This window comes from Papio anubis, chromosome 13 (assembly GCF_008728515.1).
Source record: "Papio anubis isolate 15944 chromosome 13, Panubis1.0, whole genome shotgun sequence".
NCBI classification, from domain to species: domain Eukaryota; kingdom Metazoa; phylum Chordata; class Mammalia; order Primates; family Cercopithecidae; genus Papio; species Papio anubis.
The window spans coordinates 21,235,647-21,255,674 of record NC_044988.1 but is presented as its reverse complement, the minus strand read 5'-3'; the positions used below and the strand labels follow the sequence as shown (position 1 = coordinate 21,255,674).

The following is a 20,028-nucleotide window of genomic DNA, read 5'->3' as shown; positions in this document are numbered from 1 at the left end:
TCTAAAAGGACATCCAGTTCTCAGTAATGACTTACTTTTCATAAATTTTACAGAAATTTCCCTACTGATATCCATTAAGCTTAAAAATTATTTGAGTTTCATGAAAATAAAGGAAATGCTCCTGAGAAGCCTAACATAGTGGCAGAAGCTGAGAAGGATATGTGGTAGTTTTCTTCTCAGTGAAATGGTGACATTCCCACTGACGAGGAATAATTTTTCTTTGTTCTTTGCCATCATCACCTCCAGCAGTGGGTGAAGAAGGCTCCTTGTGAGGTGAGCTGATGGATGTGTAGCTGGATGAAATAACCAAATCTTTGTAATTACTGTTAACCACTGAGTAAATAGGCATTCACTTGAAATAAATGTCAACTAAATTTTCTATTCCTTTATCTTATGAGAACTTAAGGGAAAAGCAAAGCAAAACTAAAGGAAAATTAAATAAAGAATTATCTAAAAGTAATATGTAAATAATCCACAAACAGGAATTTTGGCTGCCGGCTAACCAAACTCCCATTTCATTCATTGTTTGCTCAAGTTTTACATCAAGAAGATCTAGGCTGGGGAACTGACATCTGGTCAATCTAATCTTCAACTAGCCTTTACCCAAAAGCCCTTGTGGTACATTTTCTATCTTGTTCTCATCTTTGTCCAGACAGTCATTCCTAAAAACAAGCAAAAATGGGATCTGGGTATGCTGTGGGTTACATGGCTCGGTCTCCCCAGGCTGGTATAATAGTTTTCCTACTCCTGTTCAAGAAATACCCATTAATTACCTTAAGCAAATTACTTGCCTATTGTAACCATGCTGGGAGCAAATAAATGAAGACTGGTCAGAAGAAAATAAGAAAATAATTTGACACTTTTTTCTTTTCTTAAAATGGAAAGAGGCCCTTGACAGAAAGCAGACATATCTCCTTCTTGTTTTTACTCTGCAAATGAAACAAATAGTAATAAATATGTTTCTGTATGTGCATATAGAATATAATAAATTGTGTGTGTATATATAAACATTATATTCCTATATGTATAATGAAGTACATCGTACATGGAGAAGAGGAGCTCCGCAGTATTTTCCTAGTCTGTACTAAAGAGCCTGTCTGACTATGTACAGCTGCTGACCAAACCCATCCCCAAGAGTAGCTTTGAAGTGCAGGCCCAGGAGACAGTATCTGGAAACTTTCCATGTGCAAGTTCTCAGTAGCACTGTTGACGGCTGGCATGTTTGGATCTGGCTGGAGTTGTTATGAGAGCCTGAGATTTTAGGAAGAGCAAGGGAAAAATAATAAACCAGGCAGCCGGGAGCAGTGGCCCACACCTGTAATCCCAAAAGTTTGGGAGGCTGAGTTGGGTGGATCACTTGAGGTTGGGAGTTCGAGACCAGCCTGGCCAACATAGTGAAAAGCCCATCTCTATTAGCCAGGCATGGTGGCGCATGCCTGTAATCCCAGCTACTTGGGAGGCTGAGGCAGGAGAATCGCTTGAACCTGGGAGGCAGAGGTTGCAGTGAGCTGAGATTACACCATTGCACTCCAGCCTGGGCAACAGGAGTGAAACTCCATCTCTAAATAAATAAATAATAAATAAATACCAGGCAGCAGAACACAGGTGCCAGCTGCTCCATTGTACTACCCCCAAGGGAGTCTGGATTTTTGCAGTGAGAAGAAGAAGAAAGCATTGCAACTATAGTTCTGAATCTCTAAGAAGCTCATGCTCCTTTCGCCCTGAAATATTAGAGTACATGAAGAAGAGAGAACGGAGGAAGGGAATAAGACAGAGGAAGAAGTAGGTGTTTCTGGGAGCATTCTGGCTTTCCACTGTCAGATATTTAGGTGTGAAAGTGCCGACAGGAGACTGAAAAGTATCACTTCCCACCTTTTCTTTCTTCCTTAGGAAGCTTCATTTTGTTTTCATATTTAGCTGTTTCTTTTTACATTTAAAAAAAAAATTACTTAAGTGTTTACATTATGCATGTGGGATGTGGCAGCTTGGGAAAGTGTCCCAAGGTTCTCTCAGTTGCATGCTCTCCTCCTGTCCTACACATTTGGCCTGGTTTGATTAGTAGGTGAGGGAGGCACAGGGTACGTGGTGGGAGCAGTTATTTCAGAGCAGGTGGTTCAGCACATTGAGGATCAAAGAATCCCAAGGTGCTAGGACTGCAACAGCTGCAGGCAGCTCTTTGATCTCTGGTTCGGAATTTCTACCCAGCCCACAGATCAAGCAGCCCTCCTCAAGACAGGAATTTGGGTAACTACCTTTTATTCTGGTGGTTTACTTATAGGTAGATGAGAATAGCAACAACTTGATTGATGGCAGCTGACACCCAGCAATCGTGGTTGTCTTTGAGTTCTCCTGCAGTCTGGTCTCACCCTCTATTCCCTGCATACTTACTCTCCCCTTCCCCTGCTGACCATTCACCCGACTGTAGGAATGCTGGTTTCCTTGGTGCCTCAATGAACCACACAAAGACTTAATTATCTAACTAGGATGCTCAGTCCTGGCCCCTGCGATGTGCTACCTTCGTCTCCACCTAACTAAATCCTACACATGCATGAAAGCACAATCCAAATATGGATCACTTTCCCCTCAGGTTACTTTAGGTTACTGCAGATTTGGGTTCACATGGATTGAGTACTTACTGTACACCTGGTTCCATGAGGTTGCTTCCTATCCCTTGTATTTGACTGATTTCTTACTCTTTGGATGTCCTTTTATACTTACAGCAATTATACATTTTGGTGCTTTTGTTTCTCAAATTATAAAGTTATTCTTGTCTCACCTCCTACTTGAGTGAGAACACAAATTATTTTCTGTTGCATTTGGATCCCACTGTTGAGTATGGTGTTGAATACAGAGTAGGTGCTTTGCAACCTGAGTGATATGATAATTAATTGGATCAATTTTTAACTTACATTGGTGAAGTATATTGAAACAGATGCTTTCAAATAATCAAATAATTGAATCTAATTTATCGTCCATGTTTCATATTTTGATGGTTATGTGCATCTGAACAAATAGAAATATAGGTGCAGGATGCCTGACTGCCCTCTAGGAACTAGATTATTGATGTTAACAGTTGGGAGAGTACTGTCTCTCCATAGTACTGTCACATTCCGATTTCAGTTGCACGTATGGTGACCAGTCTCCTGGTTTGCCCAGGAATGAGGGAATTCCCAGGGCTCAAGCATTTCAATGCTAACATCAGACAGCCCTGAGCAAATGTGGACATTTATTCTCCCTGGTCATAAGGAATAGAGAGGTATTTTAGCTATGCTTTTACATTAAATACTCAGTAATGGACAGTTGTTACTAAGTTGCATTTTTTCAGGCATAGGCCAAATTTAAAGTTTCTCCTGGGCTGCTTGGAGAGAGTTTTTGGTGCTGCTTGTTGGCCTTAATTTGTTTGTTTGCCCTATTTTATGTATTTGTTTGCGGACGCTGCATAACGCTATGTTTTAGCAGAAAGGTCCTCTCTCACTTTAGGAAGCTCAGACTGTTTGTAACCAGTCAATTCCTTGTAGAGTGATTTACTAATAATCTTGTTAGTGTCATCATGAATTATCCATTCAGTGTAATCCTGTAAAACTGTTAAATAGCTGGTTCCAGTAAGGACCATCCACTAAAAGAGATGACATATACCCAATTTTTCCTAGTTACAGCTTCTTATGCCCAGAAACTTCTATTTTTTTTTCCTGCTGAGCTTTCTAGCTTTTCTTTAGAATAGAGTCTTTTAGGCCTCCTAGCTAAAGCTGTTGTGTATGTTAAATGAATCTGCTTTCAAACTACGCAATTACCTACTTGTGTGCCTAACGATTATCTTCTCTCAGCACTTCTGGTCTCATCAGAAAATGAGAATATACCTGCCAGAGAATATTAACTATTTTCCTGTGTTCTCTTGTCCATCTGACTATTCCAAGCAGGGAGGCCTTTGGATACTTTTGAATAAAAACTAGCTGTACTTCTGGTGCAAGATGAAACGGCTTTCCTGAGCTTACGTGCATACATGAGGCTATGTGTGAGACCTCAGTTGATATCTTATACCTATCAAAATGTAAACAGCCCTGAACTCTAAAGGAACAGATATAACGGTAGGCAAGTTTTGCAAACTTCCTTTATTGAAACAGAGCTTGTCCTGCCTCACTCCACTAAAAAACAAATTTACTTTCCGAAATGTACTCCAGTAACTTTGCTTCAAGATCTTTAATTATTCCATATACGTACTTTGTTCCCTCAATATGTTTTTAATATTTGATTTTTGAATTTTAACTAAGGTTAAAACTGAATTGAATGTTTCTGCCCCCACTCTTAGGAATGAAAAATTCTATTTGAACTGGTCAGGATTCCTGTTCACACCAATGTTAATAGTGCTCTGATTTCATGCAATTCTGCATTTTACACAGTGCTTGCATAGAGAGGCTTCCTCTTGATCATCATAAAATTATATTCAGGCTCAGCTTTTGCTCTGAACTGGGCATGAGAAATGTGCATAAGTAAGATTACTTTCTTTATGGAATGGCCATATCGTAACCAACCATTTGTACGGTATATTTGCTATAATTGTACATTGTAAAATGTGAACATTGGCTCTGTCCTTGAATAAATTTCAAATGTTAAGGGTGACTTTACAGAAATCAGTAATAAAAAGAACAGGTCTCTTAATTTCCCCTTACAATTCCCTAGTAAACACTTTATGACACTTGGTGAATTAAATAACATTTCTCTTCTTGGTACCATTCATTCATTCCACAAATATTGATGAAAGCCCTGCTCCAAGCCAGGCATTTCACAGCCGCTGGAGAGACTCATACTCTGAACCCTTGGGAGCCCCTCAGGATAACAGTAGATGAGCAAGACAGACTTGACTCAAATGGTCACCCAAAAAGTCAATGTTTCTCTCTTTATAGGTCATTTTGAGTATGAAAATTTTATGTAAAAAATTGTCAGTGCTTCCAAACTGCTTAATGGCTCTTCCCCTATTGACACCAGATTTTGAGGGAGTTCATCTGCCCAACACATTTATTGTGCAATTTCCCTTATTGACATATTGACCTTCGTTGATCTACTCAGCAACCAGTTTTCTTGTTTATTAATATTATATTAGTATGAAGGTTTTTTTTCATTGACCAGTCTGCAGTTTAACTGTAGCTAGTCAGCCTCTTTTCTAAGCATCTAGTTTGAGTGTTTCATGAACAGACATTGTCTCTGGAGGGTAGAAATTGAATTGGAAAAGGAAACAAATTTATGGCCTTCATAAAGTCTCAAGGTGCGTTTCTACTTAACTCAAGTGGTTGTTTAACAGGCATGAAGTGTTTGCTGTATCTGATTGTTCATGTTAATTTATGTCCTTGTGGTTGTTAGGTGGACAGTTACGGAGGAGGGGAGGTGGAAATAGGAGCCAGTGCAGCTGAGTGCAAGCGTGGGTGCTCAGGTGGGGCACGTACCTGGTATTGCAGTGACAGCTCAAAGCCCTTGCCCTCTCCAAGTCCCCACCTCCCTTCTCCATACCCCCAACATGCAATCAAATCTTTCATCTTATTTCCCTAAACTGAAATAAAATGATGAGTTGTACTAGTTTAAAACCACTTGACCCTAGCATGGGGGATATTTAAGGATGATCGGAGGTAGAACTCCTGACATAACATCTTTCAATTTCAATTTCAATTTCAGTTTCCCCGGGGTGGGGGAAAAATCCCATCGACTGTCCATGATGACCTGGTATAGGCTATGGTTAAACGATGAGTAAGAATATAATGATTCTCATAATCGCCACAGTTTAGTTCCTTAAGCCCAAATTTGACATTTCTTCTGTATCATGTGAGTACCTCTGTCCCTTTTTAATGAACCCTCATGATGTTATGGAACTAAAACTAAATATTCAGAATTTTTCATAAAAGTTATCAACTTGTGATAAGGTTTTTGATAACTTTCATTTTGTTTACTCTTTTCTGGATAAGATGTTTTACAATGAATATGCTTACTTTTTAATTTAAGAAAAATAATAAAAATTACAGAAGTACATTTTATAAAACTCCTACCTATATCCGTGCCATAGCGAAGTAGGTTTACTTTTTTTATTTCATATGTCCTATCTGGCTAAGTACCTGTTATTAAAGTAAGGTGACCTTACATTATTATGGTTCTTTACACAGATTTTCTCACATGGAGCTTCATGAACTTAATAATATAGATGACGTAGATCATAACATCCCAAAACAAGGAAAATGTGTATTATTTTTTCTTGTTTGCTGAGAATTATCAGCAAATAAGCATGAATAAGTCAGTATTTTTTCATCCTAGCACAATGTTCCTTTTTTATATACTATAATTTATTTGTCCTCTATGTGCATCAAGTTCTGTTAACTTAGAACACATAAAGAAACAAGACCCAGTTGCTGTCATCAAGCAGTTTATAATGCAGCTGGAGTAAAAAGACATGCTGACAGAGAGAGTTAATTGGCAATGCAATTGATGGCACAGATAAAAAGTGCAGTGCCTGATAACAGTGTGTGGCACATCAAAGGCATTCAAGAAATGACGGATGGATGGTGGGATAGATGATGGATGGATGGATGGATGGATGGGCAGAAGGGCAGATGGACTGACAAATTAATTAGTTACCAGAATAGAAAGGAGAAAAGTCCACTGGTCACAGATAGTTGAATTTCAGTAAATGTCTTTTGACTATTTCATGGGTCAGAGAGTACTTCAAGAAGGAAAAGATAGACTAGCCAGGCCTTCAGGAACTTATAAGAGTAGAGCTTAACTCTGCAGAGAGAAAGAAAGAGGGGTTGTGAGGCCAAGTGCTCAACCTGGACAACAGCAGGGGGGCAGAAAGAGTAGCTTCTGACTAGGGTCTCAAAGAGTGGCCTTCCTAAAGCAAAAGGTTTGATGATGAGGTGGGTTTGCAGGTAGAATGGAATTACATCTGAGCACACCTTGACAATCAAGCTAATGTATTTATGTAATCCATAAGCATGGGCAGCTATATAAATGTTTGCGTAAAGTCATTCATGTGATAATAAAAAATGTTTTAGACAAAAACTGGAAATAAGACATAGTGTTGAATATAAAGTTATAAGAGACAGTTCAATAAGAAGTGGAGATTTTAAGTGCCAACTGGAATTTTAAAGTATTTTTAGAAAGATCTGTTGCACATGTATATATTACTGTATCAACCAAGTATTCCTATATCTAATTGAAGTTTCTGAGACAGTTAAGTCAAATTCAGCTTTAGATCAATAGGTATGCTAACTGAGAACCAAAAGATCCAAAGACTCGAAGCTGGCATGAAAGTCTAGAGGCCTCCAAATATTTCATGGATCAAGTTTGATAAATTTTGTATATGGTAGAAGAAAGGTAATAATTTATGTCTTCTAAGGTAGTCAACTTAATTACTAGACATGTCAGAACATTGGTATCTCTTGTATGTAAGTTCTTCTTGCGCTATGAGAAGTCATATACATTGCTACTTCTCTTTAAACCTATCAATTATTTTATCTTATGAAAACAGTGATGTCATCACTTAAATGCAAGTGATTGAACAGGGGGGGGCCTGGAGAAAAACTATGTGCATTAGAATCTAGTTCGACCAGTGACTTGCTAGTCAATCTTGGCCAAGTTTTTCTCTGTTCTTCAGTTTTCTCATTAATGAATGATGATAATAATAATGGCACTAACTTCTGAAGATTGTTGGGAGGACTAAATGTAAAACTGTAAACTAGTGCCTGGCATGGAGTAACAATTCATAAATGATAGGCCTATTACTGGTAGTGATAGATAATCAATGAAAACTGTACATATGTCTTATTTTCTTGACATGATTATGTATTTGTTTTGCTGGATTTATTTCTCAAATCATTGCTGGAAAGTTAGCTAGGATCCCACAGGGGTGTATCTGGGGTCTTCACTGAGTGACTTTATAATTCGACATATGTAGCTTAGTGAAGCTGACCAGTCTCTTGCTTTCCACAGTGAGCCATCTTTATGGATTTGGACTGATGGATGCAGAAGCCATGGTGATGGAGGCAGAGAAGTGGACCACCGTTCCCCGGCAGCACGTGTGTGTGGAGAGCACAGACCGACAAATCAAGTAATGCTTGCTGCTGGCAAACAGCATGACAATGCCCCAAACTACAGCAAGCCAGTAAATTGCTCAAGACAGCCCCTTGTTGCACACAGAAGCTAAAAGCTTCTGTAGTATCTCTCTAATGTGACTATGAAATGGTAATAGAATGACTAGGATTTTGAGCTATTAAATTGATACTAGTATAGCCCAAGAATCCTTCAAAGAAAAGCATCTTTTAAAAAGGGATTGGGGGATATGCTTACCTCTGGGCTATTGAAGGTTTTCTACTGTCACTATTTCTATTTGATGGTGCAAGTATTCTCCAGAAGTCAGTGTACTTTTAAAAACTGTAACTGCTCTATACCGCGTAGTTATCCAAAGAGTGATGCAAAATGTACAGTCAATGAGATTGCAGTTTACTCACAGCTTTCAGGGCCTATTCCCCAGTTTTAGTGGCATAGACTTGGAGGCTGTGCTGACAAGGTTTGCCAACAGGATTCTATCGTAGTAGGCTTATTAGTGTTTTGCTCTTGGCTTTCTGTTCAGGGACTTTTCTCTCTGAAAAGTATTTTTGAACCTTGGCTAATGTTGAAACTAGAGATATTGTCATTCTTGAGAAAATGTGTTGGGAAGCAGAAGTAAACCAACTAAAGTTGTTTGAGTTTATTTTCATTCTACTCTTGTGGCAAAGAATGAGAGAGAAAAAACAGAAGGGTGGAAAGTTAACCAGTGTTTGTTGAGCACTTACTATGGGCCACGCCAAGGGCTACAGACTTCATGTATGTTTTCATGTTAAAGCTGTGTAACAACTTGGGCGTTATTCTCATTTGAAAAATGAGAAAATGGGATCAAAGGAATTATGTGTTTATTCATTCACAAACTCTTTCAGTAACTATTTTTCTCCCACTTACTGAAAATTAAGCACTGAGAAAAATATTAGGAATAAAAAGGAGAATAAGTAATACTTCCTACCCTTGTGGAGGTTACAGTCTAATGGAGGCATCACACCAAAAATATAATAAGTAAATAATTACAAATTATAATAAATGAATGTTGGAAATTTTAACAATGTAAAAAATAAGAGATGGGGGACATATTTTCACCGGTGGCTCGATGAAGGTCTCAGTGAGGGGAAATTTAAGCTTTGACCTTGAAGGAAGAAGAGTTAGCCATAGGGACATCAACAACAACAAAAAAAAGTACTTCAAGCAGAGTAGTGTGTGCGAAGTCCCCAAGGTGGGAAACTTGAATTATCCCAGAGGTTGAACCTGATGCCATTGTGGCTGCAGCCCAGTGTTCAAGGGGAACTGTGGCACAGGAAGAAACTAGAGAGGAAAACAGGAACCTGTAGGCAAGAGGGAAGAATGTGCTGGCGGGTTACAGAGCGAGGAATGTGAACCCCCGTTATGCTAATCCCCAAGCCTCCACTGTACCACAGTACAGTGGTTCTCACAGTGTATCCCTATCACCTGGGAACTTGTTAGAAATGCAAATTCTTGAGATCCATCCCAGACCTACTCAATCATACACTCTGGGACCAGCAGTCTGTGTTTTAACAAGGTGATATCAATGCACACTCAAGTTTGAGATCTATTACCTTCATGAAGATGGAAGACCCTTGTTCGTTTTTCACCTCTCCCTTGCATCTTTCCCACTAACTGGTAATCCTTTCAGTGACCCAGTTATTTTGGTGATAGCACTGTTGTTTAGTATCCAGCTATCAGCTGCTTGTCTTACATTGTAAGTTTATTCCATGCCTCCAGCTTCACTCACCTGAGCTCTATGGTGTCATTTGCTCAAACTCCCTCTCTCTCTGTTACAGGACAATCCGCCCTAACAGTGCAGTGCGCTCCATCTACAAAGCTTCGGGCTGCTCGGATAACCCCAACCGCCATGTCAACTACCTGGAGCATGTCGTTGTGCGCATCACCATCACCCACCCCAGGAGAGGAGACCTGGCCATCTACCTGACCTCGCCCTCGGGAACTAGGTCTCAGCTTTTGGCCAACAGGTACAGCAGTGGTCTCTGCCCACCAGTGTAGTAGTCACAGTGACACTCGGCTATGCCTTAGGGAGAAGGGAACAACTGCTGCTTTCATCTACCCTGGGAACCAGCAGAGGGGGCGCTTAGATGTCAGGATCTCACTGATCATAAGTAGAGTGTGTGAAGCTGCCTATAATCTGCAGACATGGAAAAGTGGGGCATTTAATAGTTGGCTAAGAAAAGGATGCAGGAGAAAAATTGAAGGCCACTTGTTCTTTATCCTACAAAAGAATTGCAGAACACTGACTCGTAAGGCCTCTGAGATCCCCTCCCCCACCATTAAGTATCTGCTGCCATTCGTTACAGATTAACCGAATTCTCTTGGCCAAGCACTTACTTTCAAAAGTTAAAGGAAATTCTAATTTTTTAAAGCAGGTGTTAACAAATTGTTTCTGCACAGAGCCAGGCAGTAAATGTGTGGAGCTGTGTAAGCCCGGTCTTTATCCCTACTCTACTCTGCCATTCGAGTACGGAAGCCACCTAGACAATATAAATGAATAGGCACGCCTGTGTGCCAATCAAACTTTACTTACAGACAGGCAGCAGGCCAGATCTGGCCTGAGGATTATGGTTTGCTGACCCCTGTTTTTAAGGTTGACTCTTCAGTCTTTTGTTTTTGGTTTTTTTGAGACGGAGTCTCACTCTGTCTCTAGGCTGGAGTGCAATGGTGCAATCTTGGCTCACTGGAATCGCCACCTCCCGGATTCAAGCAATTCCCCTGGCTCAGCCTCCTGAGTAGCTGTGACTACAGCTCCACCCCGCCACACCTGGCTAGTTTTTTGTATTTTAGTAGAGATGGGGTTTCACCGTGTTGGCCAGGATGGTCTCGATCTCCTGACCTCATGATCCACCCGCCTCAGCCTCCCAAAGTGCTGGGATTACAGGCGTGAGCCACCGTGCCCAGCTGACTCTTCAGTCTTTACTGCCCTAGAGGGTATTCAGTTTCTCTTGTTAGCCTCTCCTCCCTGCTTCCTCCAAAACACTTCCCCAGCAGGTAAGTAACTGTATTTTGTACAGGCCAAGATCCTGCTGAGAGAATATGGCCAGAATGTTCTATCACACATTTTCTTTTGCTCCCTTGGCTTTTTGCGTGATTGGGAGCATGGGAGAAAGTTGTCAGCAAGTGGGACCGAAGAGGGGAGATGTCAGATCCTCATTCTCATGGTGGTTCTAAACGACAAACCACAGCCCAAAGCTTAAAGTTTCTTTGATGTTTTTTTTTCTCCCAGAAGAACATTTAATGGGAGCAAAAACGTTCTTATCAGTGGCATATATAGTTCAAATGAAAGTCAACCTTTTATGTAGATATAGCCACTTGTCCACACACCAGGTGACCATGGCAGTGGTGATCTTTGTTAGAACACTAACAACAGGCCAGAGGTGTTGAGAGGCAAGAGGCCCATGAAAGTCTGCACAGCCAGCAGTGAGACTGAACTTGCCAGTTGCTTTTAAAAATCTCCAACCTCATCTACTATAGGACAGTGATGAAAGGAGAGAACAATAACTTTTCTGGCCTATAGCAACTAGGAGTACAGAATCTGAAATCTTTTTTTTTTTTTTTGAGATGGAGTCTTGCTCTGTCACCTAGGCTGGAGTGCAGTGTTGGCACAATCTCGGCTCACCACATCCTCCACCTCCCAGGTTCAAGTGATTCTCCTGCCTGAGCCTCCCCAGTAGTAACATTAGTTAAAATGTTACTAGTGATAATAAATTAATCAGAACTTTGGCCTCTGCCTTTGATCCTAGTTCCCGTAATCTCTTAAGTGCTAGGCTCAGATAATGTGGCCCTTGCAGGGTTTGGGCAGCTAGTCCTCTAACTATTTTCTACAGGTAAAATGTACAGCCATTACAGGCACATGCCACCACACCAAGATAATTTTTGTACTTTTAGTAGAGACGGGGTTTCACCATGTTGGCCAGGCTGGTCTTGAACTCCCAGTCTCAAGTGATCCTCTCACCTTGGCCTCCCCAAGTGCTGGGATTACAGGCATGAGCCACTGCACCCAGCCCAGAATCTGAAATCTTCATGTGCGTTTTATTTCTGTCTTAGACTTGCTGTGTTCTTTCACATCTAACATCTTCCATTAATGTATGGGAAACCTGGGTTTAGTACTTTAAATGTGATGTGCAGCTTTGCCAGAATGACTGTCTGCAGGTGCAAGGAACATAAAGATTCCTCAGCAGAGGATCCCTGGGCACTTCTTCATGTCCTCCTCCCACTGCAGACAAAGAGGCCTCAGCGGGCTGCCTGCAGGGTAATTTCAGCTACCTGCCTGAGGTTTCTTTCTAGCAAGCAGAACTTCAGATACACAATTACGTGATTAATGAAGGTCTCTCCAGCTGTTGTTACCGAAGCTAGGGAAGGCCTTTATTTCTTGCTTTTTTTTTCTTTTCTTTACCATTATTCATCTGGGTTTAACTTGAAAACGTATCCCGGTGAAACACTGTGAAGTGCAAAGGTTGACTTCACATATGTGTGGATCGTGTTCCCCCGAGCCCCCTCCCTTGTAGAAAAACAGTCCCTCCGCTGTTGCTGTTTGCTTGAAACACTCAACCACTTAAGCCTGTCTGGGCTCTTCCTGCATATTCTGCTATTTATTTTTGGCTTCCCCTGAAATGACGTCAGTGAGGAAACTTGTGAGCAGAGGAGCTATGGATTCCATCACAGGCATTTGGTGGATTGCAGTGTTGCTGGCTTCAGGCTCGCATGCATTCTTCAACAGCCGACATCTGCTTTGCTCTTTGCAAAGTGCTGAACATAAGAGTGCTGCGTGACTTGTGTCAGAGAAAAGAAACAGGCATTTCCGAGGCGCGGTGACCGGCGCTCCCATAGCGTACCTCAGTGTCCCTCATCAAGACCACCTGGGAATCAAGTTTGCTCCCGGAATGTGTCTTCTTGGTCTGGAGCAGTTTCTTTAAGTGCAGCTCTTGTTTATCCTCCATCTCAGTCCTTGAAATAAGTAGCCACCGAGGACAGGTAGACAGCCTGGAGATTGGAGGGGGCTGGAGACGCCAAGATATGTAAAGGATATTGTGAATTCATTTGTCTACAAGCTCCACAGAATTATTGCTCTGAGCCGCTGACCCTTTCCATGTGAAACAGCTGCACCCGGTCCCAAAACCATGAATGGCCACCTTCCAAGGCCTGGCTCCCCCGTTCCCGCTGTGCTTGACACTGGTAGCGTCCCTCCTACCGAGGCAGCTAAGGAAAGACAGTTTCTTCTGGCACTCTTTCCATCTGGAGTACTCTGAAGCTTTCATTTCATTAGAGGAAACTTCTCCTCAAAACCTCTCAGTCTCTGACCTAGTGACAAGGAGGCCTCACGCCCTCTCACCTTGGCCCCGTTTCAAAGCACATTCCCAGAATGGAGAGCTGGGAACAAGGGCATAGAAAGGGGTGGAGAGGAGGTGAAGCAAAGGCCTACTTTGCTCCTGGTGTCCTTCCTGTTGGTGTGCAAGGCAGTCCATCTCCGTGGTGGGGAAAAAAAATGAAGAGGTCAGGTTTTGAAGGAATTTGCCAGAGATGATTGGTAAGAGCAATAAATATTTCCCCTGCCAGATCCTTGTCTTTTTTTTTTAGAGAAGTCAAGATTTCTCAGGAAGACCATGTAAAGCAAAGAATAAAGATTTTTTTTTTTTTAAATAGGAATTCTGAAAAAGTTTAAAACAATGTTTCCCTAGCAGAGGTGGTTTGAGATGAAGACGTTGGCTTCTTGTGGCAGACTTTCCTCATTTTATCTGTCCTACCCCTCTGGGGGCGGGGGTGACTCTTTTCATCCAGAATTAGAATTTCCAACACTGCACACTTAACTAGCCTGGCAGCCAACGTGGAAAACTCCCCAAGGCCTTTGAAGCAGCTCCTCTGTTCCATGGCTTACTCACAGCAGACTGCGTGTTGGCTCCTGGGAGAAGGAACCAGAATCTGGAGGCTCACTTGGCATCACCTCTCCTTTGCAATGAAAAAACCAGAGACCAGACAATAAGGATGAAGCAGAGGGGGAGAGTCCAGAGGATGGCGCTGTCCTTTTCAGTATTGACAAAATATACATCCTAGTCTGGGGACCTGAAACTATGGTCCCTATGTATGGTTGGCTTTCCAGAAGTCCTCATTTACCTAGACATTTCAGTGAGGAATTGCGTCAGAATCGTTTATCTCCTCACCACAGGAATTCCTTGAAAGTCTGTTTTCTGCGAAGTGCTGAACACGTTGATGTAGTCCGTGTGGGCCATCTGGAGCCCCTCAGTGGCTCCCTGTCCTGGCTGACGGGCACTCGCCTGAACTCCTGTGGAGAACAGCTGTTGGAGGAGGAACAGTTTCCCCAAGCATCTGCAGGTGCTAAGCACTGGAAGGCACTCAGCGGCATTCAGAACTCCAGTCCAGCTTGAGCTCTGTGCCCCATTAGCCCGGCGTGCACGCTCCCCTGGCAAGCCCCATGGATCATTCAGTGGGTGGGCACCGTGGGTCAATGGAGAAGTCCTGGAATGGACTTTCCTTTGTTCTTCCCCTGCCCTCCCACCCTCTCGGTTCTCCCCTTGGCCTGTATACCCTGCCTAACAAAAAGGCAAATTGAATATTCACAGCAAGTGATTTACTTGTATAAAGGGCATGGAGGTCGAGTGTGTAGGGAGAAGCCACGTGGGCTTGGGTCCTTTGAAAATGTTTTTAGTGAGAGCAACTTTAGATATAAGCCTATATACTATGACACATTCAAAGTCTGCCTGTGTCAAAATTTTCCAAACAAAAGCTTATCCCAGCAGATTCTTCAACTGCATTTGTTAGAATTATAAAAAGCTGTCTTTTTTTTTTCTTCCTGAATCTCCCTCATTGAGTTTTAGACTTAGCTTAGATGTATTGGCCCTCTGTTCCAAATTTTGGCCTCTGATTGAAAGCTGAAACTTTGCCTCCCTTTCTAAATTTGATTACAGATGAATATCTCTGCTTCTAATTATGTCCTTAAATAGAGAGAAGGTATACTTTCTAATCTGCAAAACCTATAGGGTCCTATAATTAAATATGTTTAAAATGTAGTGTTTATGCTTCAGTCGTTTCTGTCACTTCCCTACCCAAATGTTCAATGACAGACTATTGACATTTGTAAGGCATCATGGTGTATAAATGCATCTGTGGCTTGCAGTAAAAATTACACTTTTGCAGTGAATGTTTTACTTTCCAGTAACACCCAACCACGTGAACCTTCTTCCTTCATTCAAAAGAAGGTACAGCCTTTGGAGTTAGAGCTGGGTTTTTCTTGACTTCACTGATATCTGTGTTTCAATTTAGAAAGCCTAATTTCCTCATTTATAAAATAGATGTAATAGTATATACCTCACAGAGTTGGTTAGTACATGTAGTAAGATCACGTACAGTTACATACTTAGCACAGTGCCTAGCATAGTAAGCACTTAATAAGTGGTAACTCTTATTTACACCGTGCTTCTTGAAGCACCTGGTACATGACTCTATCAGGAGCAGATGACTGGGCCCCTCTCCCAAAAAGTCTAATTCTAATCAGTCTGGGGTGAGGTCCAAGGATGTGCATTTCTAATAAGCTCCCAGGTGATATTGAAGCTGCCTGTCCACAGACCACACTTTAAATAGCAAGGATTTAAAAGATCATCCAGCTTTTTCATACACATTCTTATTACTTTTGTGTCATCAAAAGACTTGGGAGCAGTATGTTGCTGGATGCTGTGCAAGGAAATTACAAAGGGGCTTATAATATAAAACAGATACTTCAGTAAAATCCATCTACTCTAAAATGAATTAAATCTTGAGGAAGATTAAGTACTTATGTACCCACAAGAAGGAATACATTTTGGGGTTGGTGAATGAATTGATAATAGTTTGCATATTGGAAGGTTTTTTACCAGGAAAAAAAGAAAACAAACAAAAAAACCTTATCATTTTGGGTGTTACAGACCTCTAGAACCAGTTTCTTTCTCCTTCTCAATCTTAAAGAAGTAATTGAGATTAGGAAAGAGAGAAAAAGCAAATAGTATGTTTTAAATACCCTGTATCAGAAGAAATTATCTAAAACTTACAAAAACCAAACATCTAAAGAAAACAAAAAACTCAACTACAGTGGAGCCGGATGTGTTCTTTGAGCTCTACCTTCAATTGTAATGAAGCACTTTAAAAAAATAAAAAATAAGGCCGGGCGCTGGTGGCTCACACCTGTAATCCCAGCACTTTGGGAGGCTGAGGTGGGCGGATCATGAGGTCAGGCGTTCAAGCCTGACCAACACAGTGAAACCCCATCTCTACTAAAATTACAAAAAAAAAAAAAAAAAAATAGCCAGGTGTGGTGGCAGGCACCTGTAATCCCAGCTTCTCAGGAGGCTGAGGCAGGAGAATCGCTTGAACCCAGGAGGCAGAGGTTGCAGTGAGCTGAGATCGCCCCACTGCACTCCAGCCTGGGTGACAGAGCAAGACTGTCTCAATAAATAAATAAAGAGAGAGCGAGAGAGAGAGAGAAGAGAAAACTTCCAGGAATATTGTCCTGATGTCTAGTTCTGTAGTGAACATTAATACTGTTTGAATAGTAGTGGATGATTCCGAAACTAAGATCCATTTACAATTTTAGAAATAATTATATGATAACACATAGCTGTCAGTATTTATAAAACATCTTGTTATTTAGTTGCTATAACATAAAAGAGTGCTATAGCCTTGATACATTGGCTAGACTGTTTAAGAGGAAAGGAAATAAAGCTTACAGTAATTATGTAAGTTATTTCCTGAGTTAATTCCTCAAAAGGATATACTACACTTGATGGTCCTCTTTTCTACCAGGCTTCATCCAAAGTAATTTATTTGGAAACCACTTGCAAGGATAGGGCTGTGGGGCACCATTTTAATAACTGGATGCATAATTTGTGCCATCACATGCATATATCGTTTCATCAAGCACATGATTATGAAGTCAACTTTGACAGGACAGAATTGCACTGCAAGAGGAGAAGTGGATAAAGGCATGGAGTTAATCTACTTAGGCTTTCAGCACACTGGCTCTGCTTTATTGACATTTTACCCACACTAATAATGTTGGCATGTGTCTGACTTCTTCACTGTTGGCACAGCACAGACATTCACACTGGGCATTAAACTTTTTAGTTGATAAAAGAAGATCCCACAATTGGAATCTCTGTAGCAGGTGTCCATCGTTTGACACTTGATTGTCTTAAGCAAGTATGTTCTTTGCAAACAAAGCACATCTACAAGCTATATTACCTTTTGTTTTACGCAGAGATGCAGTTTCCTTTAATGTTACAATGGTAGAAAATAAGAAGTAACTGAACTATTGAATCCAGGTTAAAAGACACAACAATGTGTACTTATAAAGGACGGAATGAAACTAGAAATGTGAAGCCCAGTTAGGTGACAACATCCGTCCATGCCTGTTTTTCTCCCCATCAACTCTTTCAGCAAAATGTGATGGTCGTGTTTGGCTGTATTTTCATCCTTCTCCTCAACTCTTATATTCACATGAAATTAATGAACTTTCCAATTCTGAATAATGTGAAGAGACCAGGGGAGTGGAAAACTGCTTAGCCACATAGACAAAGCCCATTTATGTTTGGGCTTTGAAACACTTATTTGAATTTTGATTTGTGGATATTTCTTCTTGGAACTCGGTTTATATTTGATTTTTGTTCCTGATGTGATTTAAAAGTGATTGGTAGCCATGGAATGACTTTCAAAGGTGGACAGGAAAGGGTGGAAGGGAAGAAACGTAGGGTCTGCTAATCCAGCAGTCAAATCATTGACCCATGGGTGATTAAAAGTTGGCTGAGGTTGTGGAAACAAGACTACCCCTCATGTGATGGCAGCTTCAAGTCTCCTTTGTAGTTTTTGGATGTGAGGCAATGAGCCAAATGTTCTGTCTAAACTGTTTGGGAACTGCTTTTAAGTTCAGCACTCTTGGAGAGGTATTATGTGACAAGTTATTGCTTCAGTGCCCTCAAATGGCACCATGGCCTCAACGAATTAGAGCTTAAGCTGGAGCTGTGGAACTTAAGGAAGGAAGTGGTTCTAAACTGCGTTTCTGCCTCTAGCCATTTCTGTATCAACATATTCCCTTTAACAACATCTCTCTGTTAGAAAGGGCAGTTTGAAAAAGCTCCTCTTCCCCTCTCTTTGTTGTCTTTTTGCCCAACATACACATGTTGTGGGTTTTTAGTGAAGGATGCAATGGATGTAAGTTAAGTATATAATGACACAGCCATTTCTTCTTACCCAAGTCTAGTCTTAAGCTATAAACTTGTGAAATGAGCTGATTGTGGTCATTCAGTGGATTGTAGGATCTCCATAAAGTGCACCATCCTTTCTCTATTGAGGACCCATTCCAGTGGGAAAATATTCATGTAAAAAGCTACCATCTTCATCCTTGTCATTATAAGCCAAAGTTGCCAGATCCAACCTGGTTCCTCACTGAAGTGCCACACTCCTCTATTTCGAGAGGAAACCGTTATAGATCATATACAGATATCCTAAAAACAGAGAGAGAATAGGCTTCATGTCCAGGTAAAGTTTGAAAATCACTGCCTCCCAATTAACCCCGTTATGGAAATTGACAAAACATATTTGCATATTCTAAAGACCTGAGATGTCCTCTATTAAAGAGTTCTATCCATCTTTGTTTGATTCAGCCTTTCCCAAATTTTTTGACCATGGGACACCTGAGAATGCTGCCTAATAATTTTCATTTTTCTGTCTTTCAAGGGTTCAGGAACATATAGCAGGTGATTTTCCTGTTTATTGCTTTTCTCTAGGTAACATTGCAAAGTGCAACCTATATCACGGTCCAAAATTGTGTTTCTGAACCCTTTAGCTTTAGAATCCTGCTGGCATTTTAGAAAGAGCCTCAGACACACTGACAAAATACATTTTTAAAAAATCAGAGTTCTAATATATTGTTATAAGAAAATTGAACTAGTTACTTTTATGTTTAGAAGGACACATTTTCTCTCAGTGGGAAGAAGTACAGAGAAGGTCAAATTATAACCACCAATTTGTCTGGTAAACATGAGATTAAAGCAAAGACAGTTGATTTGTGTGTTTTGAATAACCATCAAACTTCAGTTACCATAACCTTTGTTACCATTTGTCCCCATTGAAGGAGAGAAATATCCCAGTGACTGGACATGATTACCCCAAAGAAAATTTTAGAGATATTTTTCCTCTCTGTTTGCCTCTCTCACTTGCAGTGAAATAATAGATGAACATAATTTTTATTTATTTTTTTCAGTGAAATAATACATGAACATAATTATTTTTTTTTATTTTTTTCAGTGAAATAATAGATGAACATAATTTTTTAAAGTACTATAAAAAAAAGGACTTGCCCCATCTTCCACTTTCTACTATGTAGGTTTCATCTTTACAGAAAGTGTCTTCTGTGGCTTTGGGATATTTATTTGGGTAGTCAAGTCTACGTTATAGACCTGCATCAGCGATATGTTTGTTTGTTTGTTTGTTTGTTTGTCTGTTTGTTTATTTGAGACGGAGTCTCACTCTGTCACCCAGGCTGGAGTGCAGTAGTGTGATCTCGGCTCACTGCAACCTCTGCCTCCCGGGTTCAAGGGATTCTCCTGCCTCAGCCCCCTGAGTAGCTGGGACTACAGGTGCGCCACCACACCTGGCTAATTTTTGTATTTTTTAGTTGAGGCGGGGTTTCACCATGTTAGCCAGCCTGGTCTGGAACTCCTGACCTCAGGTGATCTGCCCACCTTGGCCTCTCAAAGTGCTAGGGTTATAGGCATGAACCACCGTACCCACTTATTTCTTAATATGTTAATTTTATACATTATTAATGTCTCTTTATTCTTGAAAGGGAATCTGTTTGTTTTCTTTCCCTTCATACTTTATATCTTTCAGGATTCCATTGCAGGAAACAGAATAATTCTAGCTATTTCAAGCGAG

General features: G+C 40.8%; 1 protein-coding gene across 3 annotated transcripts in view; it reads left to right on the top strand.

The window, feature by feature from the left end:
• The window catches only part of PCSK5 (proprotein convertase subtilisin/kexin type 5), a 464,397-nt gene that overhangs the window by 258,197 nt on the left and 186,172 nt on the right, over positions 1-20,028 (top strand). For all 3 annotated transcript variants that reach the window (XM_031654136.1, XM_021927555.2, XM_031654135.1), the window contains exons 11-12: positions 7,969-8,086; positions 9,885-10,073. In XM_031654136.1, coding sequence (XP_031509996.1) covers positions 7,969-8,086; positions 9,885-10,073 — 307 coding nt within the window. The remainder of the gene's footprint in view (positions 1-7,968; positions 8,087-9,884; positions 10,074-20,028) is intronic.